The sequence below is a fragment of the Pongo abelii genome, chromosome 2, assembly GCF_028885655.2.
Source record: "Pongo abelii isolate AG06213 chromosome 2, NHGRI_mPonAbe1-v2.0_pri, whole genome shotgun sequence".
NCBI classification, from domain to species: domain Eukaryota; kingdom Metazoa; phylum Chordata; class Mammalia; order Primates; family Hominidae; genus Pongo; species Pongo abelii.
In genome coordinates, this window is record NC_085928.1 from 14,452,359 (window position 1) to 14,480,003 (window position 27,645).

The 27,645-nt window shown below is 41.6% G+C and overlaps 1 protein-coding gene and 2 long non-coding RNA genes across 11 annotated transcripts in view; 1 reads left to right on the forward strand and 2 right to left on the reverse strand.

Moving 5' to 3' along the window:
• LOC112132771 (uncharacterized) overlaps positions 1-16,294 on the reverse strand; it is a 96,861-nt gene extending 80,567 nt beyond the window's left edge. For all 7 annotated transcript variants that reach the window (XR_008523561.2, XR_008523559.2, XR_008523560.2 and 4 more), the window contains exon 1: positions 16,057-16,294. This is a non-coding gene — a long non-coding RNA (uncharacterized LOC112132771). The remainder of the gene's footprint in view (positions 1-16,056) is intronic.
• Positions 16,295-16,759: 465 nt separating this feature from the next.
• Positions 16,760-27,645, forward strand: part of HACD2 (3-hydroxyacyl-CoA dehydratase 2) — a 90,381-nt gene continuing 79,495 nt past the window's right edge. The window contains exons 1-2 of one of the 3 annotated variants that reach the window (XM_054550248.2): positions 16,760-16,988; positions 19,555-19,672. In XM_054550248.2, the coding sequence (XP_054406223.1) occupies positions 16,831-16,988; positions 19,555-19,672 (276 nt within the window). In that variant the 5' untranslated portion in view covers positions 16,760-16,830. 3 annotated transcript variants of the gene reach the window in all.
• LOC129058462 (uncharacterized) overlaps positions 24,600-27,645 on the reverse strand; it is a 29,018-nt gene continuing 25,972 nt past the window's right edge. The window contains exon 3 of the long non-coding RNA XR_008523563.1: positions 24,600-24,801. This is a non-coding gene — a long non-coding RNA (uncharacterized LOC129058462). The remainder of the gene's footprint in view (positions 24,802-27,645) is intronic.

Here is a 27,645-nt window from a genome sequence, read left to right on the forward strand (position 1 = left end):
TGGGAAACATGGTGAAACACTGTCCCAAATAAAAATACAAAAAAACTGCTGCGTGTGGTGGTGTGTGCCTGTAGTCTCAGCTACTCGGGAGGCTAAGATGGGAGAATTATCTGAGCCCAGGAGGCTGACGCTGCAGTGAGCCATGATCGTGCCACTGTATCCAGCCTGAGTGACAGAGTGAAAACCTGTCTCAAAAAAAATATTGTAGCTAACATCTTTCATCACTACTTGGTTTTACATTTCTTCAATTCTCCTTAGATATGTAATGTTTTCCAACTACCTGTAAAGATACTTATGGTCATTCCATTGGATCCTCAGGATTCTTATTTAAGTCTGTGTGTTAGTCAAGGTTCTCTAGAGGGACAGGACTAATAGGATAAATGTGTATGTGAAAGGGAGTTTATTAGGGAGTATTGGCTCACATAATCACAAGATGAAATCCTACAATAGGCCGTCTGCAAGCTGAGGAGCCAGGAAGCCAGTCCGAGTCCCAAAACCTCAAAAGTAGGGAAGCTGACAGTGCAGCCTTCAGTCTGCGGCCAAAGGCCCAAGAGCCCCCAGCAAACCACTGGTGTAAGTCCAAGAGTCCAAAAGCTGAAGACCCTGGAGTCTGATGTTCGAGGGCAGGAAACATCCAGTACAGGAGAAAGATGGAGGCTAGAAGACTAAGCCAGTCTAGTCCTTCCACTTTCCTCCTCCTGCTTTTATCCTAGCCACCCTGGCAGCTGATTAGATAGCGCTGGCAGCTGATTGAGGGTGGGTCTGCCTCTCCCAGTCCACTGACTCAAATGTTAATATCCTTTGGCAACACCCTCACAGACACACCCAGGAACAATACTTTGCATCCTTCAATCCAATCAAGTTGACACTCAATATTAACCATCACAGTCTGTTAAAACCTTTTTGGAGTTGGTAGAATCCCAAAATGTTTTCATGCCCTTCTTTATGGTAGGGTCACACCCCTGTGGACATTAAATGACATCCAACTGAATTCTGCATTATCATGGATTTGTCAGATAGTGCTAAGGTCATTCTAATGACTATGAGCATTCTACAGCAAGGCCCACAGTAAACGGGCCCCAGCTAGTCACACAGTTTCAGTTTTTAGTGCTTCACTCTTAAATACAGGCAAACAACTAAATAACATCAGATATTTGAGGAAAATTTTCTAACACAAAAGACAAAGAGGACAACAAGCATTAAAAAGAACTTGGAAGAAATAGAGATCATATAGGGAGGAGAGGAAAACAATAATTCATATCCTCAAAGAAATGTAAGAAAATATTATAACCAAAACCAAACAGGATGCTATATACAAAAAATAAAAATGAAAAATTGAAGAAGCATTCAAAGAATTAGGTTGGAAAACATAATTATAGAAATCTCCCAGGAAGAAATAAAAAAAGAGGCCAGACACAGTGGCTGACACCTGTAATCCCAGCACTTTGGGAGGCCAAGGCAGGCGGATCAACTGAGCCCAAGATTTCAAGACCAGCCTGGGTAACATAATGAAACCCCATCTCTACAAAAAATTTTAAAAAAAAATTAGCCAGGTGTGGTGGTGTGTGCCTGTAGTTCCAACCACTTGGGAGGCTGAAGTAGGAGGATCACTTGAGCCCAGGAGGTCAAGGTTGCAGTGAACTGTGGTTGTACCACTGCACTCCAGCCTGGGTGACACAGTAAGACCCTGTCTCAGAAAAAAAGGAAGAGGAGGAGGACAAGGAGGAGAAGGAGAAGCAGGAAGAGGAAGATTAGGAAGGGAGGAGGAGGAAGGAGAAGAGGAAGAAGAAAGAAGAAAAAGGAAGAAGAAAAAATAAGAAGGAGGAGGAGAAGGAGTGGGGGGAGGGGAAGAAAAACAAGAAGACGACAATGAACAACGGAAGAGAAAAGATAAAAGAATCAGAAGAGGTCCAATATACAAACAACAGAACACTAGAGAGAAAAGAGAAAATGGGGCAAAAGTAGAAGTCAATATCCTACCTCACAAAATATTAATTTTCTAGGTCAGTGGTTCTCAAAGTGTGGTTTGGAACTCCAAGAGCATTTTAGGGAGAACATGAAGTCAATACTATTTTAATAATAATGCTAACTTGTTATTTGTCTTTTTCACCCTCTTTCACCAACAAATGTAGAAGGGAGTTTTCCACAGTCTCCCCGATGTGTAACGATGTCATCATTTTGAGGGCTTATATTTTCTTGTGATTTTACATTTCTTAGTTCTAATTTCTAATATGATAAATAATACAGAGTTCTAAGCCACATTAGAAAAAGTTCTTTAGGATCTTCAATAACTTTTAAGAGTTTGAGAACCACTATTCTAGGTGATCATTTAATCTAAATATAGCTAAGCACATTCATTTGAAGCTCCTATACAACACCCAAAATGCAACCTGTATTACTATTGTCTCCTCTTCCTTTTCTCTGAGGTTCCCACTAAAAATTCCACTCATACAAAAACATCAAAGAATTTACTGACTTTGTAAGGGATGTGGATAAAGGAGTTTATATCAATCAGCATTTCGCTTCAAACCCCCGCAAGACCTGCGTCTTCTCCCAAGTTTCCCTGTTTTTACTTTTCCCCCATGCTCTCTCTGGTTTTGTCTGGTGCAGTGGAGTACAGTGGCCCACTCAAGGCTCACTGCAGCCTCGACCTCCTGGGCTCAAGCTATCCTCCTACCTCAGTCCCCTGAGTAGCTGGTACTACAGGTGCCCACCACCACACCTGGCGAATTTTTGTATTTTTTGTAAAGATGGGGTTTTACCATGTCGCCTAGGCTAGTCTCAAATTCTTGGACTCAAGCAGCCCACCTGTCTCAGCCTCCCAAAGTGCTGAGACTACAAGTGTGAGCCACCTTGCCCGGCCTCCATCCTCTCTCTTAGTATTGTTATTTTCCTCTTACCCTCTTCTCTTCCCTCATATAGGGAAGTTTAAGTTTATCCAAGATTTAGCTAAACTAGCAAAAATAAAAAACAAAAAACAAAAAACCCATATTACTGATATCTACCCTCAATAGAAGATAGAAAGAAAAAGAGGAATTATAGTTTCTGATACAAAGAAAAAATTTAAGGCCAGGTGCAGTGACTCATGCCTGTAATCCCAGCACTTTGGGAGGCCAAGGAAGGAGGATCACTTGAGCCCAGGAGTTCAAGACCAGCTGGGCAACATATGGAGACTCTGTCTCTACAAAAAATTTAAAAATTAGCCAGATGTGGTGGTATGCACCTGTAGTCCCAGCTACTCAGGAGGCTGAGGCAGAAGGATTGCTTTAGCCTGGGAGTTCAAGGCTGCAGTGAGCTATGATTGCACCACTGTACTCCAGCCTGGGCAACAGAGTGAGATCCTGTCAAGAAAAAAAGAAAGAAAAAGAAAAGAAAAGAAAGAGAAAGAAATTTTAATCACAAAAACTACTACATTCATTGGAGAAAAAGCAAAACACATATAAACAGAAAGAACATTTTAAAATAAATGATGCTGTCTCTCACCCAAAAATAAACATTAGTAATATATTGGTATACCCTCTTCCAGATTTTTTTCGCCATAGACAAATACCTGTACCTAATTGTTACAAAATGGGATCTTACTACATGCCATGTATAATCCACTTTTTTACTTAGCATATTCTAAACAACGTCCATGTCAAATACATCTATGCAATATTATTTTCCCAAACTTTCTCTTAAAACTTTTTCAAAACCAGGCATGGTGGCTCATGCCTATAATCCCAGCACTTTGAGAGGCTGAGGCTTGAGCCCAGGCGTTCAAGGCTGCAGTGAGCTGTGATTATGCCACTGTACTCTAACCTGGGCAACAGAGAAAGACCCTGTCTCTAAAAAATAGGAAATAAAACATAAAAACTTTTTCAAACTGAGAAAAAAAATTGACAGTTTCATAAACACTCTTATGCCCTTCACATATAAACAATGTTAGAAGATTTACCCTGAACATCTCACTTTTCTGCATGGCTCAGGTCCTCTGATCAAAGGCAATTGCAAACAATTCAAGAATACTTATATAAGGAGACATCTCAGGATAGCAAAGCGTAGAGATGTTTACCTCCCTGGAGATGGTCCAGGACAGTAAAGATAAAGAACTCTTCTTCCTCCCTTTCTGGACAAGACTTGCTTACATTCCAGAGTAAACTAAGGTTTCTCTCTCTCTGGAGGGGAAGATGGGCAGGTCTCTGGCAGTTATATATAAGATCAGAGTTTCCTAATTTTTACAGGGCTCCTCTCCTGTAATGCACCCTACTGCATGTGCAGGTACCATCTCGCCCTCACGATGACCCTTGGAAACTAACATAGGATGTTGCTTGGGCTGCTGCTTTTGCTATGAATGATTAATTGTTTTTGTTTTTGACTCAGAAGCCTCATTTAAAAGTAAGTTTCTGCAAAACCATTTTTAATGGCTGAATATACTATTTTAAGCTTCCATCATAATTTAGTCAGTCTATACTGCTGGACATTTAGATTGTTTCCAACAGTTTGGAAATATCCTTATTGTAAATAGCATAGTGATGAATGAACTTTTATAACTAAATCTTTTTTCACATCCTAAATTCTTTCTTTAGGATAAATTCCAATGGCTGGGTGCAGTGGCGTTTGCCTGTAGTCCCAGTTATCAGAAGGCTGAGGTGAGAGAATCACTTGAGCCCAGGAGTTTGAAGCCAACTTGGGCAATAGAGCAATATCCTATCTCTAAAACAGATAAAAATAAAAAAGTTCCAAGAAGTGTAATTGTTGAGTCAAAGGACACGCATAATTTTAAAGTTTCGGTATGCATTTATGTATTTCCAAGCTGTCTTCCAGAAAGTCTATCAATCTATACTTTCAGTAGCAAAGTGTAAGAACACAACTGTTCTTATACCCCTGCCAACAGTGTCACTGACACTTTGAATAAGAAAAGAAAAAGAAGAAGAGGAAGACATCTATCTCATTGTTTTAATCAGTGTTTATTCATAAATGTGATTGAACTTCATTAGTGTGTTCATTAACTATTTGTAGGGAGACTATGGCCTGCAGCTGATCGCAGAGTCATCAAATACTAAGGCAACTATCACACAGCCTCTCACATATGTCTCTTCTCTCCCCACATCTGCTGAGGGCTCAGTTCTTCCAAGTTCAGATTCTCAAAGAGATGAATCTGATATAGCCATTTCATATTATGTTGTATCACCAGCCAGTCTAAGGGACCACTAACTGGAAGTTTAGGGTGGAATTTAGAGTCTGAATCCTATCACCCATCCCTCTTTTCCTCCAGGGTTTTGCATGACAGAAAAACTAGATCATCAGCCAAACAAGAATCCAAATGTCAGCTGTCTTTTTTTTTTTTTTTTTTTTTGAGATGGGATCTTGCTCTGTTGCCTGCCATCCACTGCAACTTCAATCTCCCCAGCTCAAGCCATCCTCCTGCCTCAGCCTCTCAAGTAGCTGGGACTATAGACATGTACCACTACATCCAGCTAATATTTTTATGTTTTGTAGAGACAAAGTCTTACTATGTTGCCCAGGCTGGCCTCAAACTTCTGAGCTCATGTGATCCTCCTGCCTTGGCCTCCCAAAGTGCTGGGATTACACCATGCCCGGCCCAAATGTCAGTTGTCTTCATGGTTGGTCAGGCACCCAAAAACATACCCTTGAAGAGTTCTCTGATGCTGGCCAGTTTGGAGACAGCAGCAGGGTCACATCTCACCTTCCTGAATTGAAGATAGCTTCCTGGCCTGACAGGACTGATCAGAATTCCACCCAAGTTCCCACTGCCAATCACAGGCAGAAAGACTAGAAAAGAGAAAGAGTGGTGCACTGCAAAGCAGAAGGAAGAGAAAGCCTGGCTGCCTTTCAGTTCAGTGACTATGCAGAATCCCTTGTCTCCAAGTAAAAGCATGGCCCTGTGAATTTCACAGATCTTAACTGATCCTATTAATCTTTTCTCCTCGCTGTGAATAGGCAGAGGCCAGATATGTTTATTTCTAATATTCCCTGTGATAGGAGTTTTTCATTTTTGGCCTCCTAGTATCTAAACACACTTCCTATTTGGAAAAAATTCCAATAAAGAAGCTCAAGTATGGACAAATATCCCCTTTTCCAGATCCCTTATCTCTAGAATTTGGGCACAGGATCTTCCAATCAGACACTCCTACATAAGACCTTGATTCTGGAGTAACAGAAAGAAGCAAATGGCACTTAGAATCTTTCCAGAGGTGGAAGCGGAAGCAATAAGGGTACTGTCTAATGTCCAATGGTGGTTGTGCCAATGACAGACGCAGTTGGATACTAACCAGATGCTTCATGTGTATTGATTTGGTCTCTATTTCTGGCTGCCTAATTTCCCATGGCTCCTTTCCAAGTTCCAAGCCTCATTCTTCAGCTTTTCCATCAATTTTGTGAGCTATCTAATGTCCTTTCAATAAATTCATTTTCTCTCTAACTAACCAAGAGTTAGTCTCCATTATTTAGGAACCTGGAAATTTCGTTAGTACATACGTCTTTTTGTGCCTTTTCTATGAAGACAAAAAGATAAGAAAGAGGGGTGCCCACCTCCAGTTCAGAAGTATCCACTATCCTGACTTTTGTGATAAACATTTCATGGTTTTGCTGTATAGTCTTAGCATCTATGTATGTAGTCAGGGGAATGAGAATAATATGGTGGAAAATATGGCCCCTGTCTGTCAATAGGGCTTCCCTGAAAGAGATGGCAGTGACTCCAGTCTCTAACATTCTTATTATGTCCAGATTAACTATACGATAGCTCCCTAGATGACAATCCTGATGCAAACCATCCTATTTCCTACTATCAGGATTCCTCTCTGCTTTTAATTTATTATAAATTGCTTATGCATATTTAACATATAAGATGTATCTAACATATAAAGTATATGTAAGTTATGAGCATAAAAATGAACACTCATGAATCCACACCTAACTTAAGAACATCACCAACAATGGTGAAGCTACCTGTGCACTTTTCCTGGATGTCATACCTCTGCCTCTCCTTGTGCTGATCATTCCTTTGTTTAAAACAATTATGAAATATAACTGACATAAACATAAATACACATGTTGATGAATCATCATGAAAGGAAAACCTACAGAACCATACCAACGTGAGGAAATAAAACATTTCCTACTCCCAGAACCCCTCCTCATACCCTCTCCCAGTCCCTGCTATTTGCCCCCTCTTGGTCATAAACTCCTCTATCTTCATCAGAGGTATCCACTATCCTGACTTTTGTGATAATCATTTTCTTGGCTTTTCTATACAGTTTTACCACCTGGGTCTGTATCCCTAAATAACATCATTTCATTTGGCCTCATTTTGAACTTTAGATGAATGGATCATACTGTGTATATTCTTTTGTGCCTTACTTCTGTCATTCAATATTTTGTTTATGAGATTCATCCATGTTGTTGAGTAGAACTGCAATTTGTTCATTTGCATTGCTGTTAAAGTATCCCATCATAGGAATGTACCATGATGTATTTATTTATTTTACTGTGGTAGACATTGTGTTGTATTCAGTGTGGGGTATGATGAACAATGCTGCTTTGAATATCCTGATGCACGTATCCTAGGAGGTCTTTAAGGTCATCGACCTGGCAGTAGAATAACCATCACGGGATATATGTATCTTCAACTTTACTAGATAATGCCAAATTGTTTCCCAAACTGAACACACCAATTAACCAACAGCAGTCTGAAGAGTTTCTGCCGCATCACACCCTTGCCAACAATTGGTGTTATCAAACTGTTGAATTTTAGCCAATCTAGAGGACAGTTAATGGTATCTCACTGTGGTTATACTTGCATTTCCCTAATTAATAAAGAGACTGAGCATATTTGCACATTTATTGACCATTTATATTTTCTTCTGTTCAAGTCTTTGCTCATTTTTTTCAATGTGATTGTCTATTATTGATCTGAAAGAGTTTTCATATATCCTGGAGGCTATTCTTTATCAATTATACATGTGGCAAATATCTTGTACTCTGTATCTTGCTTTTTTGCTTATTTCATGCTATCTTTTGGCAAACAAAAGTTCTCTATTTTAATATAGTCAAATGTACGAATCTTCTCATTTATGGTTGGTGATATTGATAGTTTTAAAATTCTATACCTTTGAAGTCATATTCTTCTGTATTAATTTCTATTTTTTAAAAAATTAGATATGGGAGTTTTCACTATGTTGCAAATGCCAAAACCAGTTCTGCGAATGAGAAGCTAAACCTGGAGCCATGGCAATATGAGGAAGCTGAAGCTCCAGGATCCTTGAAGGGCGCACTAAAGTGGTCCAGATGCCATCTGGCTTTTAGCAGAGGTATATAAAAGTCCTTCTGAAGGAAAGCATCCTAAGTGTAGGCCCTTGGAATTTCCATTGATTTAAATTCAATAAAACAAACTTACAATAAAAAATTACAGGGAGATTAAGCCACCATGAGTCAGTGAACAACAACAACAAAAAAATGATTTAGTCCCCCAGAAACTTCAAATATTGGAATTATCATATAGGGAAAATAAAATAAGCCTGTATAAAATATTTAAGAAAATAAAAGATGAAATAAAAAACATAATTTATGTCCACATAAAAACCTGCACATGAATGTTCATAGGAACTTTATTCATAAGTGCCAAAATTTGGAAGCAACCAAGATGTCCTTCAATTGGTGAACGGGTTAAAAAAAAAAAGAAGGTACATCCAGACAATGGGATATTATTCACTGATTAAAAGAAGTGAGCTGTCAAGCCATGAAAAGACACAGACAAACCTTAAGTGCATGTTGCTAAGTGAAAAAAAAAAACAACGGAAAGGCAACATCTTGTGTAATTCCAACTATATGACATTCTGGAAAAAGCAACACTGTAGAGACAGTCAAAAATCAATGGTTACTATGGGTGTGGGAGGAGGCTGGTTTGGGATGAATAGGTAAAGCACAGATTTTTAGGGCAGTGAAACTATTATGTACAATGTGCCATGACAGATACATGGTATTATATATTCATAAAAATTCATATAGGCAAGGAACAAGGGATTATTAAAAATGACCAGACAGATTTGAAAGGTTTATGTATTGTTTAGGAAAATGATAAAGATACTGATTAATATTAGACTTTAACGAGTTAATGATCCATTCTGTAATTTCTATAGTAACCAATAAAAGAAGAGAAGCAAGATGTACAAATTCCAGTGAGTAGAGGGGGAAGAATTAGTGATATTTTAAAAATTATAAATGAAAAAAAGGAGTGATATGGTTGAGCTGTGTGTCTCCACCCAAATCTCATCTCAAATTGTAATCATCACGTGTTGAGGGAGGGACTGGTGGGAGGTGATTGGATCATGGGGATGGTTTCCCTCATGCTGTTCTAGTGATAGTGAGTTCTCATGAGGTCTAATGTTTATAAGTGTTTGGCAGTTCCTTCTTTGCTCTCTCTCTCTCCTGCTGCCTTGTGGAGAAGGTGCTTGCTTCTCCTTTGCTGTCCACCATTGTATTAGTCCCTTCTCACACTGCTATGAAGAAATATCTGAGACTAGGTAATTTATAAAGGAAAGAGGTTTAATTGACACAGTTCTGCATGGCTGGGGAGGCCTCAGGAAACTTACAATCATGGTGGAAATGGAAGCCAACATATCCTTCTTCACATGGCAGCAGGAGAGACAAATGCAAGCAGGGGAAGTGCCAGATGCTTATAAAACCATCAGAGCTTATGAGTCTCACTCACTATCCCAAGAACAGCATAGAGGTAACCGCATCCACGATTAAATTACCTCCCCCTGGGTCCCTCCTACAACACATGGGGATTATGGGAACTACAATTCAAGAAGAGATGTGGGTGGAAACAAAGCCTAATTGTATCAACCATGATTGTAAATTTCCTGAGGCCTCCCAAACCATGCAGAACTGTGAGTCAATTAAACATCTTTTCTTTATAAATTACCCAGTCTCAGGTAGTTCTTTATCGAAGTGTGAAAATGGACTAATACAGAAGATTGGTACTGGGAATGGGGCACTGCTATAAAGATACCTGAATATGTTGAAGCAAGTGTGGAACTGGGTAACAGGCAGAGGTCAGAACAGTTTGGAGGGCTCAGAAGAAGACATGGGGAAGATGTGGGAAAGTTTGGAACTTCCTAGAGAATTGTTGAATGATTCTGACCAAAATGCTGATAGTGATATGGACAATGAAGTCCAGGCTGAGATGGTCTTAGATGGAGACGAAGAACTTATTGGGAACTGGAGCAAAGGTCACTCTTGCTATGCTTTAGCAAAGAGACTGACAGCATTTTGCCCCTGCCCTAGAGATCTGTGGAACTTTAAACTTGAGACAGATGATTTAGGGTATCTAGTAGAAGACATTTCTAAGCACCAAAGCATTCAAGATGTCACATGGCTTTTTCTGAAAGCAAACGGTCATATGCGTTCACAAGGAGATGATATGAAATTGGAACTTATGTTTAAAAGGGAAGCAGAGCATAAAAGTTTGGAAAATTTGCAGCCTGACCATGCAGTAGAAAACAAAGACCCATTTTCCAGGGCGAAATTCGAGCAGGCTGCAGGAATTTGCACAAGTAACAAGGAGCCGAATGTTAATAGCTGAGACAATGGGGAAAAACGTCTCCAGGGAATTTGAGAGGTCTTCAGAACTGCCCCTCCCATCACAGACCTAGAGGCCTAGGAGGCAAAAATAGTTTCCTGGGCTAGGCAGGCCGAGGGCTCTACTGCTGTGTGCAGCCTCAAGACGTGGTGCTCTGTGTCCCACCCACTCCAGCTCATGGCTAAAAGGGGCCAAGGTACAGCTTGGGCCATTGCTTCAGAGGGTGCAAGCCCCAAACCCTGGTAGCTTTTATGTGGTGTTGGGCCTGCAAGTGTGCAGAAGCCAAGAGCTGAGGTTTAGAAACCTATGCCTAGATTTCAGAGGATGTATGGAAATGACTGGATGTCCAGTCAGAATTCTGCTGCATGGGCGGAGCCCTCACGGAGAACCTCTACTAGTGCAGTGCAAAAGGGAAATGTGGGGTTGGAGCATCCACACAGAGTCCCCACTGGGGCACTACCTAGTGGATCTGAGAATAGGGCCACTGTCCTCCAGACCCCAGAATGGTAGATCCACCAACAGCTTGCACCCTGGACCTGGAAAAGCTTCAGGCACTCAACTCCAGCCCATGAAAGCAGCCTTTGGGACTGTACCCTGCAGAGCCACAGGGACAGAGCTGCCCAAAGCCTTAGGAGCTCACCTCTTCAATCAGCATGCACTGGATGTGAGACATGGAGTCAAAGGAGATTATTTAAGAGGTTTAATATTTAATGACTGCCCAACCAGGTTTCAGACTTGCATGGGGCCTGTGGCCCCTTTGTTTTAGCCAATTTCTCCCATGTGGAGTGGGAAAATTTACCCAATGCCTGTACCCCCATTGTATCTTGGAAGTAACTAACTTGTTTTTGATTTTACAGGCTTGTAGGTGAAAGGGACTTGCCTTGTCTCAGATCAGACTTTGAACTTGGACTTTTGAGTTAATGCTGGAATGAGTTAAGACTTTGGGGGACTGTTGGGAAGGTATGATTGGAATAGCATGTGCAAATTCCCTGAGGCAAAAAAGGAGTACTGCTCGATGGAAGACCTAAGATGAGGCCAGTATGACTAGGAGGGGCATGGTGAGACTGAGGAGGCAGGTAGGGTCTAGTCTATGCAGATTTTTGTATACCACATTAAATGTTTTATGCTTTATCCTAAGTGTCATCAAAAGCCATTTAAATATCTTCAGGGGTGGGGCAGAGGAAGGTAGTAGACACGAACAAGGTTGTATGTGGAAAAGATCACTTTGGCTGTACTGTAGAGCAGGGGTCCCCAACCTCTGAGCCACAGACTGGTACAGGTCCATGGCCTTTTAGGAACCCGGCCACACAGCAGGAGGTGAGCAGCAGGCAAGTGAGCATTACCACCTGAGCTCCATCTCCTGCCAGACCAACAGCAGCATTAGATTCTCATAGGAACATGAACCCCATCGTGAACCGTGCATGCGAGGGATCTAGGTTGCAGCCTCCATCTAATGCCTGCTGATCTGAAGTGAAACAGTTTCATCCTGAAACCATTCCCTCCCCAGTCCATGGAAAAATTGTCTTCCATGAAACCAGTCCCTGGTGCCAAAAAGGCTGGAGATTGCTGCTATAAAGAACAGACTGGAGTTGGGCCTAAGTGACTGCAAGAAGATACATTGAGTTTTAAATCGATTTCCAACTGAACAGAACTTTATGCATTCCTGCCTCCTCCTACTTTCCCATTAAGTAGATTATATTGAAAAAAAAAATCAGTCAAATGAATGAAAGAAGCTTTTAGATGATTATTTGGTTTTGTAAAATGGTTCACTTCTTTATTTCTTTTGCAAAGAAATTTTTGTGCCCTCTGATCACAGTGTGCAATTTGGGCTCACCAACTTTCTCTTTAAAAAATTCAGGAAGGTCGGGTGTGGTGGTTCATACCTATAATCCCAGCACTTTGGGAGGCTGAGGCGGGTGGATCATCTGAGGTCAGGAGTTTGAAACCAGCCTGGCCAACATGGCGAAATCCCATCTCTACTAAACATACAAAAATTTGCCGGGCATGGGGGCAGGCGTCTGTAATCCCAGCTACTTGGAAGGCTGAGGCAGGAGAATTGCTTGAACCCGGGAGGCGGAGGTTGCAGTGAGCCAAGATTGTGCTGTTGCACTCCAGTCTGGGGGACAAGAGCAAGACTTCATCTCCAAAAAAAAAAAAATTTCAGGAAAACAAAGCAACAGAATCTCTAAACAATCTGCAATGGCGGGAAAGGATGGAACTCTGACAATTGTCAACTTTGGCTCTCACTTCATCTCTTGAGGTCTTGAAACTTCTTTTGCAAAAATTCTAACAGTGAGAAAATTATGACTGAGAGACATCTGATCTAACCAGTCCCCATCTTGACTCTGTAAATCAAAGAACACGATCAAGGCAAGTCTCAATCATTTTAGGAGGTTTATTTGCCATAGTAAAGGATGCATGCCAGGGAGGCAGGTATATGCCTATCTCCAAAGATGATTTTGAGGGCTTCAGTACTTAAAGGGGAAAGGGTGGACACTGGGGGAAGAGAAATTTTTTTTTTTTTTTTTTTTTTGAGACGGAGTCTCGCTCTGTCACCAGGCTGGAGTGCAGCAGCGCAATCTCGGCTCACTGCAACCTCCAACTCCAAGCGATTCTCTTGCCTCAGTCTCCCAAGTAGCTGGGACTACAGGCACGTGCCACCACGCCCAGCTAATTTTTGTATTTTTAGTAAAGATGAGGTTTCACCATACTGGCCAGGCTGTTCTCAAACTCCTGACCTCGTGATCTGCCTGCCTGGCCTCCCAAAGTGCTGGGATTACAGGCGTGAGCCACCGCACCCAGCCAAGAAATATTTTTAAATTGTGTCAGTAGATAAAAAGATAAAACAGTTGCATCCTTTTGAATACACAATTTTCATGTGAGTTGGGAGTGGAGGAAATATTCATGGCTTAGTCTGGCTCAGTTAATCTGTATTTTTACATAAGATAATGTAGACAATAGTGCAGAGGAAGCAATCAGATACGCATTTGTCTCAGGTGAGGAGAGGGAAGACTTTGAGTTCTGTCCTATGTCCCATACCTGTGAAGATATCAACTTACATTGTCAGGCTGAAATTCAACAGAACTGTTTTAGAGTAAAGATCTTTGGGCCTAAAAGGAATTTCCTTGTGGGTAAAATGTGAGGGAAGTATATAGCTTTTATCTTTGTAGCTATCTTATTTAGGAACCAAATGGGAGGCAGGTTTGTGTGACCCAGTTCCCAGCTTGACTTTTCCCTTTGGCTCAGTGAATCTGGGATTTTCCTTTCTCATGTTTAACCTCCAAAACTGCCCTTGGTCATTCCTGGGCTTGCACCAAGCTAACTTTACTGTTTAAGTGATAATAGCCCCTCCCCAAAACTAAACCACTTTTGTAAAACTAATGAAAAGCCACCAGGTTAGAAGGATAAGAGGAGCTTGAATTCTGCTAAGACATAGGCTTCGTTAAGTTAAATGATTACCAGCCACTATTCCAGAGGTCACTAGATTTGCAGCTTCCCCAGTTCACTATTGTAGAACCTAAGATTGGCCTTTTAAGATAACCTTTCAGGCTTCTGCATTTCGGATGGCTGACGACCCCACTGAGACCTTTGACTCTTGGCTCAACCAGTCCTGTGGCCTCTACCCAGAAGCAGGCTCAGTGCAGGGGGACCATTTTCCACACCCCTATAATTGCATTCCCAACCAATCAGCAGCACCCATTCCTCCAGCCTCCTGCCTGCCAAACTGTGTGTGTGTGTGTGTGTGTGTGTGTGTGTGTGTGTGTGTGTGTGTTTTCTTTTGTTTTGTTTTGACTATAGCTCTCAGATCTTAGCCAAACTATTCTTGAAAAACCCTACCCTCTGAATTTTGGGGAAGATTTTGAGTAATAACTCCATCTCCATGACCAATCTCATGTCAATTAAATTCTTTATTGTAATGCCATGGTCTCTATGAATTGATTTTGTCTGTGCAGTGGGCAGGAAGAACGTATTGGGTGATTACAATGTCATGGATTTAAATACCACCACCACCCTCAGAACTCTGAGAAAAGATAATAGCTCAGACAGCTCTGAGCTGTCTGAGCTATGTGAAGTATGCAAAAACTTATCAGGCCCAGAGAGACAAGAGTTTGCTTGGGGGAAATTGTTTAGACATTTTGTTCCTGACTAGCAGCCTCACCCATTATCTTCATGTTCCTGGAATCTGTGATACAAAGAATAGTTTATAGCCAATCAATAGCTAATGTAATTTTAATGTAAATTCTTAGTAAACAACTTAGAAGCTGCCTCTTTTTCCTTTAAAAACCCACTCATAACTGCTGCTAATCAGAGTGTATATTTAGGGTAACTTGAATCTATGCTCCCAGGTAGCCATCTTCAACCTTTATGCTTGAATAAACTTCTTTTAAACTAGATTCTTACCTTTTTTATTATTTTAGGTTGACAACTCTCAAATTTATATCTCTAGCCCATTGGACTTCCTTCCCGAACCTCAGGGTCTAAATCTAATTGTCTATGCAGCCTCTCCACTTGGATGTTTAATAAGGATTTCAAATTCAACATACAAAAAACAAAATTCCTGACTTCCGCCTTAAAAATGGTTTCTTACAAGTTGCTCAAAACGCCTTTGACCTCACACTCCAAAACTAATATATCTACAAATCTTATGATTCTACTTCTAAAATACGCACAGAATTCATTGTTGTTTTCATCACCTCGATCTCCACCACTCTGGCCCACACCACTATCACCATGGCTGGATTATTGTAATAACTTCCTGATACCACTTTTCACCAACTAATACGAGCATTTTCGTCTGGTTCCCTCAGGGGTCCTTAAGCCCCAGGCTGCGGACAGAACCAGTCCCCGGCCTGTTAGGAACCAGGAGGCACAGCAGGAGGTGAGCAGCAAGCAAGGGAGCATTACCTCCTGAGCTCTGCCTCCCTCAGATCAGCGGTGGCATCAGATTCTCATAGGAGCAGGGACCCTATTGTGAACTGCGCATTGGAGGGATCTAAGTTGTGTGCTCCTTATGAGAATCTAATGATAAATGTAATGCCTTTGAATCATCCTGAAACCATCATCCACCCCTCCCCCCCACCACGAAACCGGTCCCTGGTGACCAAAAGGTTGGGGGCCGCTGCTCTATATAATCCCTGGGAGACTGATGACTTTGTCTCTTTCACTTAGTGCCATGAACTCCAGGGCAACTTTGTGGACACTCCATAAACACTTGCTGGAATGAACCCATAAATATTTTATACTACCACATATACAGTAATACATTTAAGGAGCTGCTTGGGTGTGTAAAAAATTGCAGGGGACGTTTACAAATAAAGAACCTCCTGAAACAAAGCAATGAATGGAAAGTGGGGTCAGCTGGTTGAAGCAATGCCCACAAGCTGCTCCAGCTTCCCAAAGCAGACAGGTTTTCCACCTAAGCCAACATCCTTTTATTTTTAGTCACTATAGCTATAAATCTACTCCCTTACCCCGCACCTCACTCTCAGCCGACAGCCCAATGGGCTTATCCTCCTCTCGCCCTCACGATGAGCGAGTCCACGCGGTCTCAGGCTGGAAGATGCACTTGAACACCTGCCAAGCACTCACGGACGACACTGGATTCTAGGCCGCCTAGGCTTCTCCACTGTACTAGGAATGTAAAATCAAAAGTCAGAAAGAAAACTTCGGAGATGGAATCTCCAAACCGGCTACGGGTTAGGAAGCAAAGCGCACCTAGCAAAGGGCTGGTCTCTGCAGCCTCAAGGGCTGATGGGAAGCGAATCCACCGTCAACCGCCCTGATCCAAAATGGCAGGATGCCGGAGCAATAGTGTTTGGGTGTGAAGATAGGGCCATTGAAGAAGGGAGAACGAAAGCATAATTGTGTTGATTCAACATGGAAGCAGTGATTATAGGAGGGCGAATAGCGAGGGACGACGCAACATCCAGCTGGCAGAAGCAGCGGGCCTGGCGAGGATGGCCACATTGAAGTAATCCAAGATGGCGCCGAAGTTGTAACCGGGAGCGCCCAAGAGGCGGGAATTACCCTGATCCAAGATGGCAGTGGCAACTGAGGCAAGCCGAAGGACGGGAGCTCCAGGAGCGTCTTTGCCCTCAGCCAAGATGGCGGTTGCCGTGGACCCTGTCCCGGCTCCGCCCCGCGGCCCTGGCCCCGCCTCCCCCTCGTCCCTCCCTTCGCCCCCTCGCCTCGCATAGTCCGGCCCGAAGCGCTCGCGCTAGGAGAGCGGGCTTCGGGCACTTGACATGGCGGCGGCGGCGGCGGCGACTGCAGCGGCGAAGGGGAATGGGGGCGGCGGTGGCAGGGCCGGGGCCGGGGACGCCAGCGGCACGAGGAAGAAGAAGGGCCCGGGGCCCCTGGCCACGGCGTACCTGGTCATCTACAATGTGGTGATGACAGCCGGGTGAGGCTGGGGCTCGGGGAGGCGGGGAGCCGGCGCGGCCGGGAAGGGAGCCCTGCGGCCAGCGGCGGGGTGGATAGGATCGGCGCGGCCCGCCGCAGGCAGTGCATTCCCGGCGGGCGGTGCCCGAGACCCGGTACCTGGGCGCTGAGGGCGGCCGAGCGCTGAATCGGCCCTGGTGGCTGCCCGCGAGCTCCCTCCTGCGCTGGGGGTCGAGCCAAGTTCCCAGGCACTGGGGCGCGGGGACGGCTGCCGGGCGCTGGCTCGCGAGGGCCGCGGGAGGAAAGGTGGGGCTGGCCACAGGTGCGGGGCCGGGGGCGGCGGCCGGACGACCTGCGGCGCGGAGCCCATCCTGGGCGGCCAGACTCGGATGGTGAACGGCGCCAGCATGGGAAGTGGAGGAGCTGTGGCTGCAGAGTGACCATTCATTTGGGCGGCTGTTTTCAAAATCTGGGCTGCGCTTTAATCTGAAAGGTATTGGGAAAGCGTTCAAAGTTTTTGGCCAGCGACATGAGCAGAGCTGGGCTTTAGATGAGTTTAGACTTTTAGGATGGGTTGGGGTGGGGAAGAAACTGGGGAGTAGAAGGCAGAGTTCCTGGGAAGGGGGAGAATAGACCCTCGAAACGGTTTTACCCATTTTCTGTCTCCCTCATTTCAGTCCATCCCTTATCCCGGCGGGTTTTTAGTTCAAGCTCTGACACTAACTAGCTGTGTGACTTTGGATAAATCATCTTATTTCTCTAGCCTCCGTTTTTTCATCTGTAAAACTAAAGGGCTGATCTGGGAGATGAAGGTTTCTTCAGCTCTGCAATTCTTTATCTCGTCATTTTGGTGAGGAGGATCACAGCATCAGACAATTTGTTATATATTTTTAAGTTATCTTCATTTGTAATTTTTAAAGAAGTCCTAACATTTTATTATGAAAATTTCAAACGTACAGAAGAGTTGAAAGAATTGTATAGTGAACATCCATTTTTATTTAGTTTTAAAGTAGGTGATACATTGGTAGGGTTAAAAATGAAAAACCTAAGGGAATACAGTGAAAATCTTTCCTCCCACCTTTCCCTTCTACCCAGCTCCCCTCCCTCGAGGCAGTTAATTTTGTGTATCCTTAAGATGCTGATGCAAGCAAATATGTTTATACATCCCCCTATCCCTTTTTAAAATAAGACAAATGCCAATATATTTTTACAATTCAGCACCTTGCTTTTTTTTCACGAAAAAGAAAATATATCGTGGGAGGATCATATATGTATTGCTAGTATTAGAAATGGTAGGTGTTGAAACCTAGGCTCAGAGAAGTTGTGACTTGCATGAGATCATAGAACTTGTTAGCAGAAGTTCCAGATCTAGAAATCATTTCTCTTGACTCACAGGTCAATGAAGAACTAGTACAGTTACAAGCTTTATATCACATCAGTGGTCACATAGATTGATTTTTAAAAGAACATCCAGGAATCTCACTGTGTGTATTAATATTTATATATAAAATTCTTGTTGTCTTAGCAAGAGCCGGTGAGGGCATTGGACTGGAGAAGGATTTTGAGGTACATTGGTAAGAAGAAAGAAGTCTATTCCTGAGCAATGAACATAGAGAATGGGGTGGAGGGTAAGGAGTGGTGTCTTAAACCAGGAAGATAAATTGGGATCGTGAGAGCAAAGTAAGCTTTTTTTTTTAAGGCTGTTAATGGTTGTACCAGTTACACCATTAAATAATTTCTTCTTTTACAAACTCTTATTTGATGTCCTTATATGATAGTTTTTGGAAATAGCATAGACCACACACACCCCATTGCCTAGTTGATACTATACATTTATCTAAATCCTTCCAGGAGACATACCTTAATAAAAAGGTCCATTTGTTTTATTATGGAACTTAACAAAACATTATGTTTATTTTTGAGAAGGACAGTGGAACAAAAATATAACATTCACAGCTGTATGCTTAAGTGCTTTCCTGTTTTGTGGTTTGTATTGATCTGGCTTTCATTTCTGCATTGATTTTAGGAAATTTGGCTAAAAAACTTTTTTTTTTTAGCAAGAGCCCTTTATTCTTAATTTTAAAAGGATAGATTTTAAGGTATGGGTAATTGTTCCAGTGAGACAATTATAACAATAGTTTAAAGCATCTTCTTTCCACCCTGTAATTATTAAAAACCCTTTAACTGCACAGGCTGTTTAAAATTTTCCTTTAACTGTTTTTTTCTCGTCTTAGATTTTCTTGGCACCTAATTTAGCGGCACAAGGACCATTTTAGCTTATTCCTTTCCTTTTGGCCTTGATCTCAATAGCAAAGTTGCCAAAAAATGAGCTCCAGATGGGTGAGGTGCCACTATGCTTTCACTGAGCCCTCTTGGTAAGGTGCTGTTGGTGTTGCAGCATTTCAGTGCATTACAGCGTGGCATTTGAGAGCTATCGTCCATAAATCCAGGTTACTCATGCTTGAGGTCACCTTTAGCAATATCTTTTATTGCCACATAAAAGACAATATCTTTTATTGTCTATTAACCTAAATTCTACTTTTTTTTTATTTTTATTTTTTCCTGATTGCTGTTTTCTCTTTTACTAGGTGGCTGGTTATAGCGGTTGGTCTGGTCCGAGCTTACCTGGCTAAGGGTAGCTACCATAGCCTTTATTATTCAATTGAAAAGCCTTTGAAATTCTTTCAAACTGGAGCCTTATTGGAGGTAGGTCCTGAGATTTATTGTTGTTATTGATTTCCATTGGTATAAAGAAAAACATGCAACTAAATTATACTGAAGTAGCATAGCCCCGTTGGATTCATGTTAAATTTTGAAATTTTGCCTCCGCACATACTAAATAAAGTGTTGATACCTAGGCTTTTTGATGTTCTAGATTGGGTAAAATCTCATTTAACTTATGTTACCTTGAATGTATTTTATATTCGACTTTTTTGGGAAATCAACTGAAACAAGCTTATATGAGGATTTTAAAAAATTCTAGGGACATCCTGGGGAAGCACTGGCAAAATCAGATGCTTTCAGGGTTTATGTAATAGAAATAGTGAAGTTGGTGAGTGTAGGATATTGGAAGTGATAGATAGAAGACATTATAGAGAGCCTGTCTAGAGGCGTCCAAATTTTAAAAATTTAACAAAAATGTATTGATTTCCCTGAATTAAGGGCAATGTATATCCAGCCCTCTCTCTTGGGGTAAGTATAGATTAGGATTTTGGAATTGCAAGGGACAAAAACCCAATTCAAACTATTTTAAGCAAAAAAGGAATTTTCTGGCCTCTGTAGTTGATACAGATACAGGATTAATTTACAAAGAAACTAGCTCAGGAATGAGAACCAAGGAGTTGACACTGCCAGATTCTCTTGCTTTCTCTCATTTCTGCTTGTCTGTTTTTCTTTGAATGTTGGTCTTGGGCTCTCCACATGGTGGGAAACAGGGAGGGTGTTTATTTTTCTCAGCATCTGTGTCACACAGTTCCCAGGGAGGATTCTGGTTGGCCCTACTTAGACTATGCCAGTGATGTGAGGTGCTTGATTAGCCAATCTTAGGACACATGCCCGTTCTTCTGTCCAAGGGACTATAGACTTTGCTTATGAAAAAGAGGGATGGGGATAGCTTTGGGCACACAAAATCAATAGCCGCCATAGTTCATTATGGTGAAAAACCTTCAGATAGCAGGGAAGATCTGGTTCATTTTGCTTAGCCTCCAGGCAAGACCATCATAACATTTATACTTTACTGGCAGCTTTTAAAACCTGAACTATGGAATGATACTTAAGAAAAAATAATTTATCTCGCTGGGCACGGTGGCTCACGCCTGTAATCCCAGCACTTTGGGAGGCTGAGGCGGGTGGATCACGAGGTCAGGAGATGGAGACCATCCTGGCTAACACAGTGAAACCCCGTCTCTACTAAAAATACAAAAATTAGCCAGGTGTAGTGGCACGGGCGTGTAGTCCCAGCTACCGGGAGGCAAGGTTGCAGTGAGCTGAGATCACACCACTGTACTCCAGCCTGGGCGACAGAACGAGACTCTGTCTCAAGAAAAAAAAAAATTGTTTATCTTATGAAATGAAATGTGATACCTCTACCTTTCATTCTCAATTTTTTTTTTTCTTGAGACAGGGTCTTGCTCTGTCGCCCAGGCTGGAGTGCAGTGGTGCGATCATGGCCGTGGCTCACTGCAGCTTTGAACTCCTGGGACCAAGCAGTCCTCCCACCTCAGCTTCCAGAGTAGCTGGGCCCACAGGCTTGCACCACCATACATGGCTAATTTTTAAAACTTCATAGAGACAGGGTCTCCCTGTGTTGCCCAGGCTGGTTTCAAACTCCTCGGCTCAAGCAGTCTTCCCATCTCAGCCTCCCAAAGCACTGAGATTACAGGCATGAACCACTGCACCCAGCCCACTCTCACTTTATTTATTTATGTTTTTGAGAGAGGGTCACTCTGTCACCCAGGCTGAAGTGCAGTGGTGTGATCACTGCTCACTGCAGCCTTGACTTCCCAGGCCCCAGCCATCCACCCACCTCATCCTCCCACCTCATCCTCCCAAGTAGCTGGGACCACAGGCGTGCACCACCGTGCCTGGCTCATTTTTATATTTTTGGTAGAGGTGAGGTTTGGCTGTGTTGCCCAGGCTGGATCCACTCTCACTTTCTAGATCAGAAAGTTATCCATTTTGCTTTTGTTTTTTTCTCTTAGAAGGCAGAGGAATTTCTTTCTTTCTTTCTTTCTTTTTTCTTTTTTTTTTTTTTTTTTTTGACACAGGGCCTTACTCTGTTGCCCAGGCAGGAGTGCAGTGGTGGGATCTCGGCTCACTGCAACACAGAGGAATTTCAATAGTGTCCATACTTAGGCATTTTAAGTAGGTGGTATGATGAAATGAGCCTCCAGCTGGAAGCCTGAGTACCTTTTTATTTTAAGTATAATAGTTTTCCCAACTGACTCTATAGATTTGGGCGAGTCTTTTCTCTCTTATCCACCTCCTTTTCATTTGTAAATAATTAAGTTAAAGTAGATTTCTAAAGTCCCTTACTACCCTAACCATTTGAGTGTGAGGAAATTTTAACAAATCCTAATGTGAACCATTTTTTAAACTTAGAGGCTTGAACTTTTTTTGGAAGCGGACACTAGTAAATAAGTAGTACTTTCTCTTTCAGAGCCTTGGCCAGTACAGTTCCCACAAGCTACAGAGAAGCAAATTTGGAGTCAAGACCATTAGACTCCCAGTACTTGATATAGTAGGGGGTTGTCCCCAGTTGGAATACTTCAATAATTTAAAGGGGTTTCTGTCTCTTTAAACATCATAATATTAGGGCTGAGCACAGTGGCTCATGCTTATAGTCCCAGCAATCACAGAGCTTTGGGAGGCCAAGGCAGGAGGATCACTTGAGGGCAAGAGTTCGAGACCAGCTTGAGCAACATAGCAAGACCTCATCTCTACAAAAAAAAAAAATTTTTTTTTTTTTAGCTGGGCTGGGTGGTGGGTACCTGTAGTCCCAGCTACTTGAGAGGCTGAAATGGGAGGCTTGAGCTTGAGCCCAGGAGTTTGAGGCTGCAGCGAACTATGATTGCATCATTGCAATCCAGCCTGGATGACAGAGTGAGACCTTGTCTCAAAAAAAAAAAAAAAAGTTGGTAATGTTAGAAGTATAATTTTTAAAATTTAAGTATATCTTATGGAAGGTAGGGACATTAAACAGTGTCATACTTTAAAATCCACTGAGGAACCAAGTCTTAGACTTTGAAGGATTAGCCTGTTTATCCTTATAGAATTTTTAATAGGGATTTAGGAAAATATCTTGGATTTTTGGTTTTATCTCTGTTATCCCCACTAAGAACCAATTAAGTGACAAATCCTGGATTTGATTTTGGGAAAAGGTCTGTGCATAAGGAAGTGAAGACTCCCAGGAACATGCAGGCAATTAACATTGCAAAGGTCAGTGATGGAAGTAATCCCTTGGACTGGGCGATAGAGCAGGCTTGCTAAAACCACAATTTCTGTGGTTGAGGAGTTTTTCATTGCCTACCCCATCTACGCTGTGTAATAATTAGATGTGTGTGGTACTGTTTAATTACACATAAGTTATCCTGATGGGAATTATTAGTGTTGACATATATCCTGTTTACAGGAGGAGAAAATGAATCCAGGGAAGGCAGCTACTCATTTATATCTCTTTATGCTAAATGTTATTCTTTATTAGGTTCTGTGGGAGTTTACTTAAAAAGGAAATCGAAATTACTTGTTCTCCAATTTCACATCTTCTTAGGAAAATAATAACACTTTGCTTTTTAAAAGACATAAAAACATTTACCCAGCAAGTACAAAGGAGCATGTAGTAGTGAGGTACAAAAGGAAGCCTGGCTGAGTACTGTGGCTCACACCTGTAATCCCAGCACTTCAGGAGGCTGACATGGGGGGATTGCTTGAGGCCGGAAATTCAAGACCATCCTGGGAAACATAGCGAGACCCCATCTCTACAAAAAATTAAAAAATTAGCCAGGCATGGTAGCACATGCCTGTAGTCCCAGCTAATCAGGAGACTGAGGCGGGAGGATCACTTGTGCCCAGGAGTTCAAGGCTACAGTGAGCCATGATCATGCCACTGCACTCCAGCCTGGGTGACAGAGCAAGACCCCATTACCAAAAAAAAGTATCTATAAATAAAATGCTACTCATGGATAAAATGTGGTCTATGGGTATAAACATTCATAAAATTAATAAAAGCAAATGAATTACTGATATATGGTATGCCTGGATAAATCTTGAAAAAATGCATGTGGAAGGAGGCAGATACAAAAAGTCACAAATAGTGTGATTTCATTTATAAGAAATATCCAGAATAGGCAAATCCATAGCAACAGAAAGTAGAGGAATTGTTAGGGGCTGTGGGGAGAGAGAGTGGGGTGTGACTGCTAATGGTACAGGATTTCCTTTTAAGGTGTTGATATTTTTCTTGAAATAGCGGTGGTGGGTGCACAATTCTGTGAACATATTAAAAACCACTAGATTGTACAGTTTAAAATTGTGAATTTTGTGGCATGTGAATTATATGTCAGTTTTTAAAAAACGAGTTCCTCTGTAATGAGCTGTGGGTGTTTTCTACTTTATTCATTTTTTGGAGTCCATGATATTCATTGATAAGGCAGATCTCATCTTTGCATATTTGTCAAGTATAGTTAGATTAAAAATTAGTGGATTAATGCAGTTATGGCAGTTTAAAATTATGTCTGAGAGAATTTGGATTTCTAAATATCTTTGGTTAACATAAGACTGTAATTATAGCAAAGACACTTTCTTTTTTTTTTGAGTCAGAGTCTCGCTCTGTCGCCCAGGCTGGAGTGCAGTGGTGCGATCTCGGCTCACTGCAAGCTCCGCCTCCCAGGTTCAAGCGATTCTCCTGCCTCAGCCTCCTGAGTAGCTGGGACTACAGGCGCCCGCCACGACGCCTGGCTAATTTTTTTTGTATTTTAGTAGAGATGGGGTTTCACCGTGTTAGCCAGGATGGTCTCGATCTCCTGACCTCGTGATCCACCCGCCTCGGCCTCCCAAAGTGCTGGGATTACAGGCGTGAGCCACTACGCCCGGCTAAAGACACTTTCAAATACTCATGATTGGATACGCCCCTGTGATTGGCAGTGAGATTTCAAGTGGGTTAAAGATTGCTCTGCAAAGAGGTTAACTGTTGAGATTGATACAGGCTATCTTCAACATATGTACATTGCTGTATATGTCATTTACCTACCATTGTGCATCTGGGACTGCCTGATGGACCACAGGAATTCCTTTTTCTTCCCATTCTCTTCCAGATCTTTCTTCGGCTTAAAACCCCTTATCTACAAAAATGAATAAACAACCCAATCTCATTTCTGATCGTGTCCTAGAATTGATCTAGGGCAGGGTCTGGAGAAGTGGTGGGAGACAGCAGACAGCTTTTGTTAGTCTTCTAACCCCACCACTTTCTCAGCCCCATCTGTGTGTTCCGGTCTCACTCTGCAGACCTCGCTTCACAATGCTCTTCAGATCCTTTAATGAATAGGAAACTGATTTTGGGTATTTCTATAAAATATAGCAAAGTCTTAGGAACTTGCAGTGTCCTTAAGAAGAAAGATCCCTTCTTATCTCCCTGCCAGTTTTTCTTTATGGCTCAAACACTAACTGATTTTTGCCATGGAGGTATTGTGCTTCAGACTGCTTTTGTGAACTGGTTTGAGGACATAACCATTGTCTGTTATATTTTTCCTTCTTGTGGAAACATTCTGATTTCCCAGTAATAGTCTCAAAAAGGAACTTCTGAAATGCAAGCTACATGCATATGTTAGGCTCCTTTTATTCTGGACCCATTTTGAGGAAACACATCTCTAAAAGAGGCTTTTGAAAAGCTAGCAAGAGCAAGTCATAGTGGAGATATCTAACACAAATAGGAATGACAACAAATCCCAGAAAAACCAGCTTCTCAAACAGTGTGAAAACCAGAGGAAAACTCTAACTTGATTAAAATTAATAAGTGTCACAACATTAGAAGGGAAGAGGGAGCCGCAAGGAAACAGGAACTCACCCACACAGGCCTTACTGCTTGGTGACTCAAGCAAATAGAAGCAAAATGATGTGGTACTCAAAGAGGTGCAATAGCTAACATCTGTAGAAAGGAATGTGCTGAAATTAAAAAAAAAAAGAACTAAAAATATCAGTGGTGGCAATATAGGGCAGGAAGGAGCCACAGTGCAAGAAATAGGTGATACTGAGGATTCAAAAAAGGCGGGAGTTTCCACTCACATTCTCATATAAAATCAATTGCAGAACAGAAGTCATAGGGAAATTTTCAAAGTTCAGCATGTAAAAGAAACATTATAAAACATTATAACAGAAAAACAATATGTATAGAACCAATGTATCTAGAATACCTGATGAGGGTGTATAAGCTTTCAGAAAGTACGACTACCAGAAGAAGTAGAAAAGGTTGGAATATACAGCTTATAAATAATCAAGGAGAAAAGTTATAGAAAACTTTGCTGAACTGAAAGGCCACCTCACTATGGTTAGTGAGAGTTTATGGTGTTCCACAACAAAAAAATTTCTTCCCTTCCTGAGTACTTAAACGATTTCCAGCATAAAAGAGCAGATTTTAAAATGTAATAGTTAAAAACAACTTGGGACCTTAAACTTGAAAGAAGAAAAAATTCCCGTGTAGTAGGAAATATTAGGTTCCTGGATAACAGATCATGCAGTTTCCTACAGTTGGAAACATTTTGAAAACACTTAGAAAAACTAATGGAACTTTGAAAGCACCTTACCAAAGAGTATTTAACTTTAATCGGAGTAGTTAGCTGTTATCAAAGAGTAACTGTTATATAAATAAATAAAATTAACCAAGTTTTCAGACTAGCACTGTCCAATAGGACTTTCTGCAATGATAACGTTGGAACGCTGTCCAAAACAGTAGCCACTAGTCACTTAAAATGTGGCTAGTGGGTCTGAGAAACTGAGTTTTAAATTTTATTTACTTTTGGTCAGGAGTGGTGGCTGACACCTGTAATCCCAGCACTTTGGAAGGCCAAGGTGGGAGGATCACTTCAGGCCAGGAGTTCAAGACCAGCTTGGGCACTATAGCAAGACCTCGCCTCTGCAAAAAATTTAAAAAATTAGCTGGCTACAGTGACGCACATTAGTCCTAGCTACTCGGGAGGCTAAGGCAGGAGAATCGCTTGAGCCCAGGAGTTTCAGGCTGAAGTAAGTTATCGTCACTCCACTGCACTTCAGTCTAGGGGACAGTGCAAGACCTTGTTTTCCAAAAAAAAAAAAATGAAAATTCTTTACTCTTTATTTAAGTTTAAATAGGCACATATGGCTAGTGGCCGCACAGGGTAAGCCTTTAGACCACGGTACAGAATGCAGTGTGATCGTGTGGAATCCCATAAGATTTCAGATTTTACCAGGATAGAATGAAGTGGGAAAGAGGACAAACATAACGATGTAAATTCTGTATCACTCCAGAGTTTATAAATTTTTAAATTGATGATAATAAGAATAGTTATATGCTGATGTTTTCAGATTAGGAAAATCAATAGGGAATAAAAGCACAATTGCAGATACTGGAAAAGGTATGGAAGAGTATATATCAAACTGTTAATTAGAGCTTACCTCTGGAGGGGCGTGGTATTTTGGGGCAAGGGGGGAGTAAAAGATTACCACTTTTAATATACTTTAGTATGTATTTATGTATCACTTACATGAAACATATAATTTTTAAAAATAAAATTCTATATTATATGTAATTGAAAACAAGATGAATGAGGAAAATAAGATTTTAAAGTTTTTTGAAAAAGCAAGACAATAGGCAACTTAGTTTATTTTTTTATTTAAAGAGAAATAGAGTTTTACATCTACAAATCCTGTTAATTTTTTTAATGGCAGGAGAATAATAATAAACCTATAGCATAATAGAGTATAGTAAACATGCATCATTTTTTATGTTTATGCAAATGGACTGATTAAATTTATCAAGATAAAAAGATGAAATGATGGTTACTGGTTAAAAACTAAAGTCTAACAATCTGTTGTTTATGAGACTGACTTTAAGTTTACTAAGGGACAAACCAGCTTGCCATGACCAAGTGTCAAGAAAGGCAGGACTACCCAGTTACAGCATAAGATAAAGTTGATTTCAGAGCAGAAGCTGA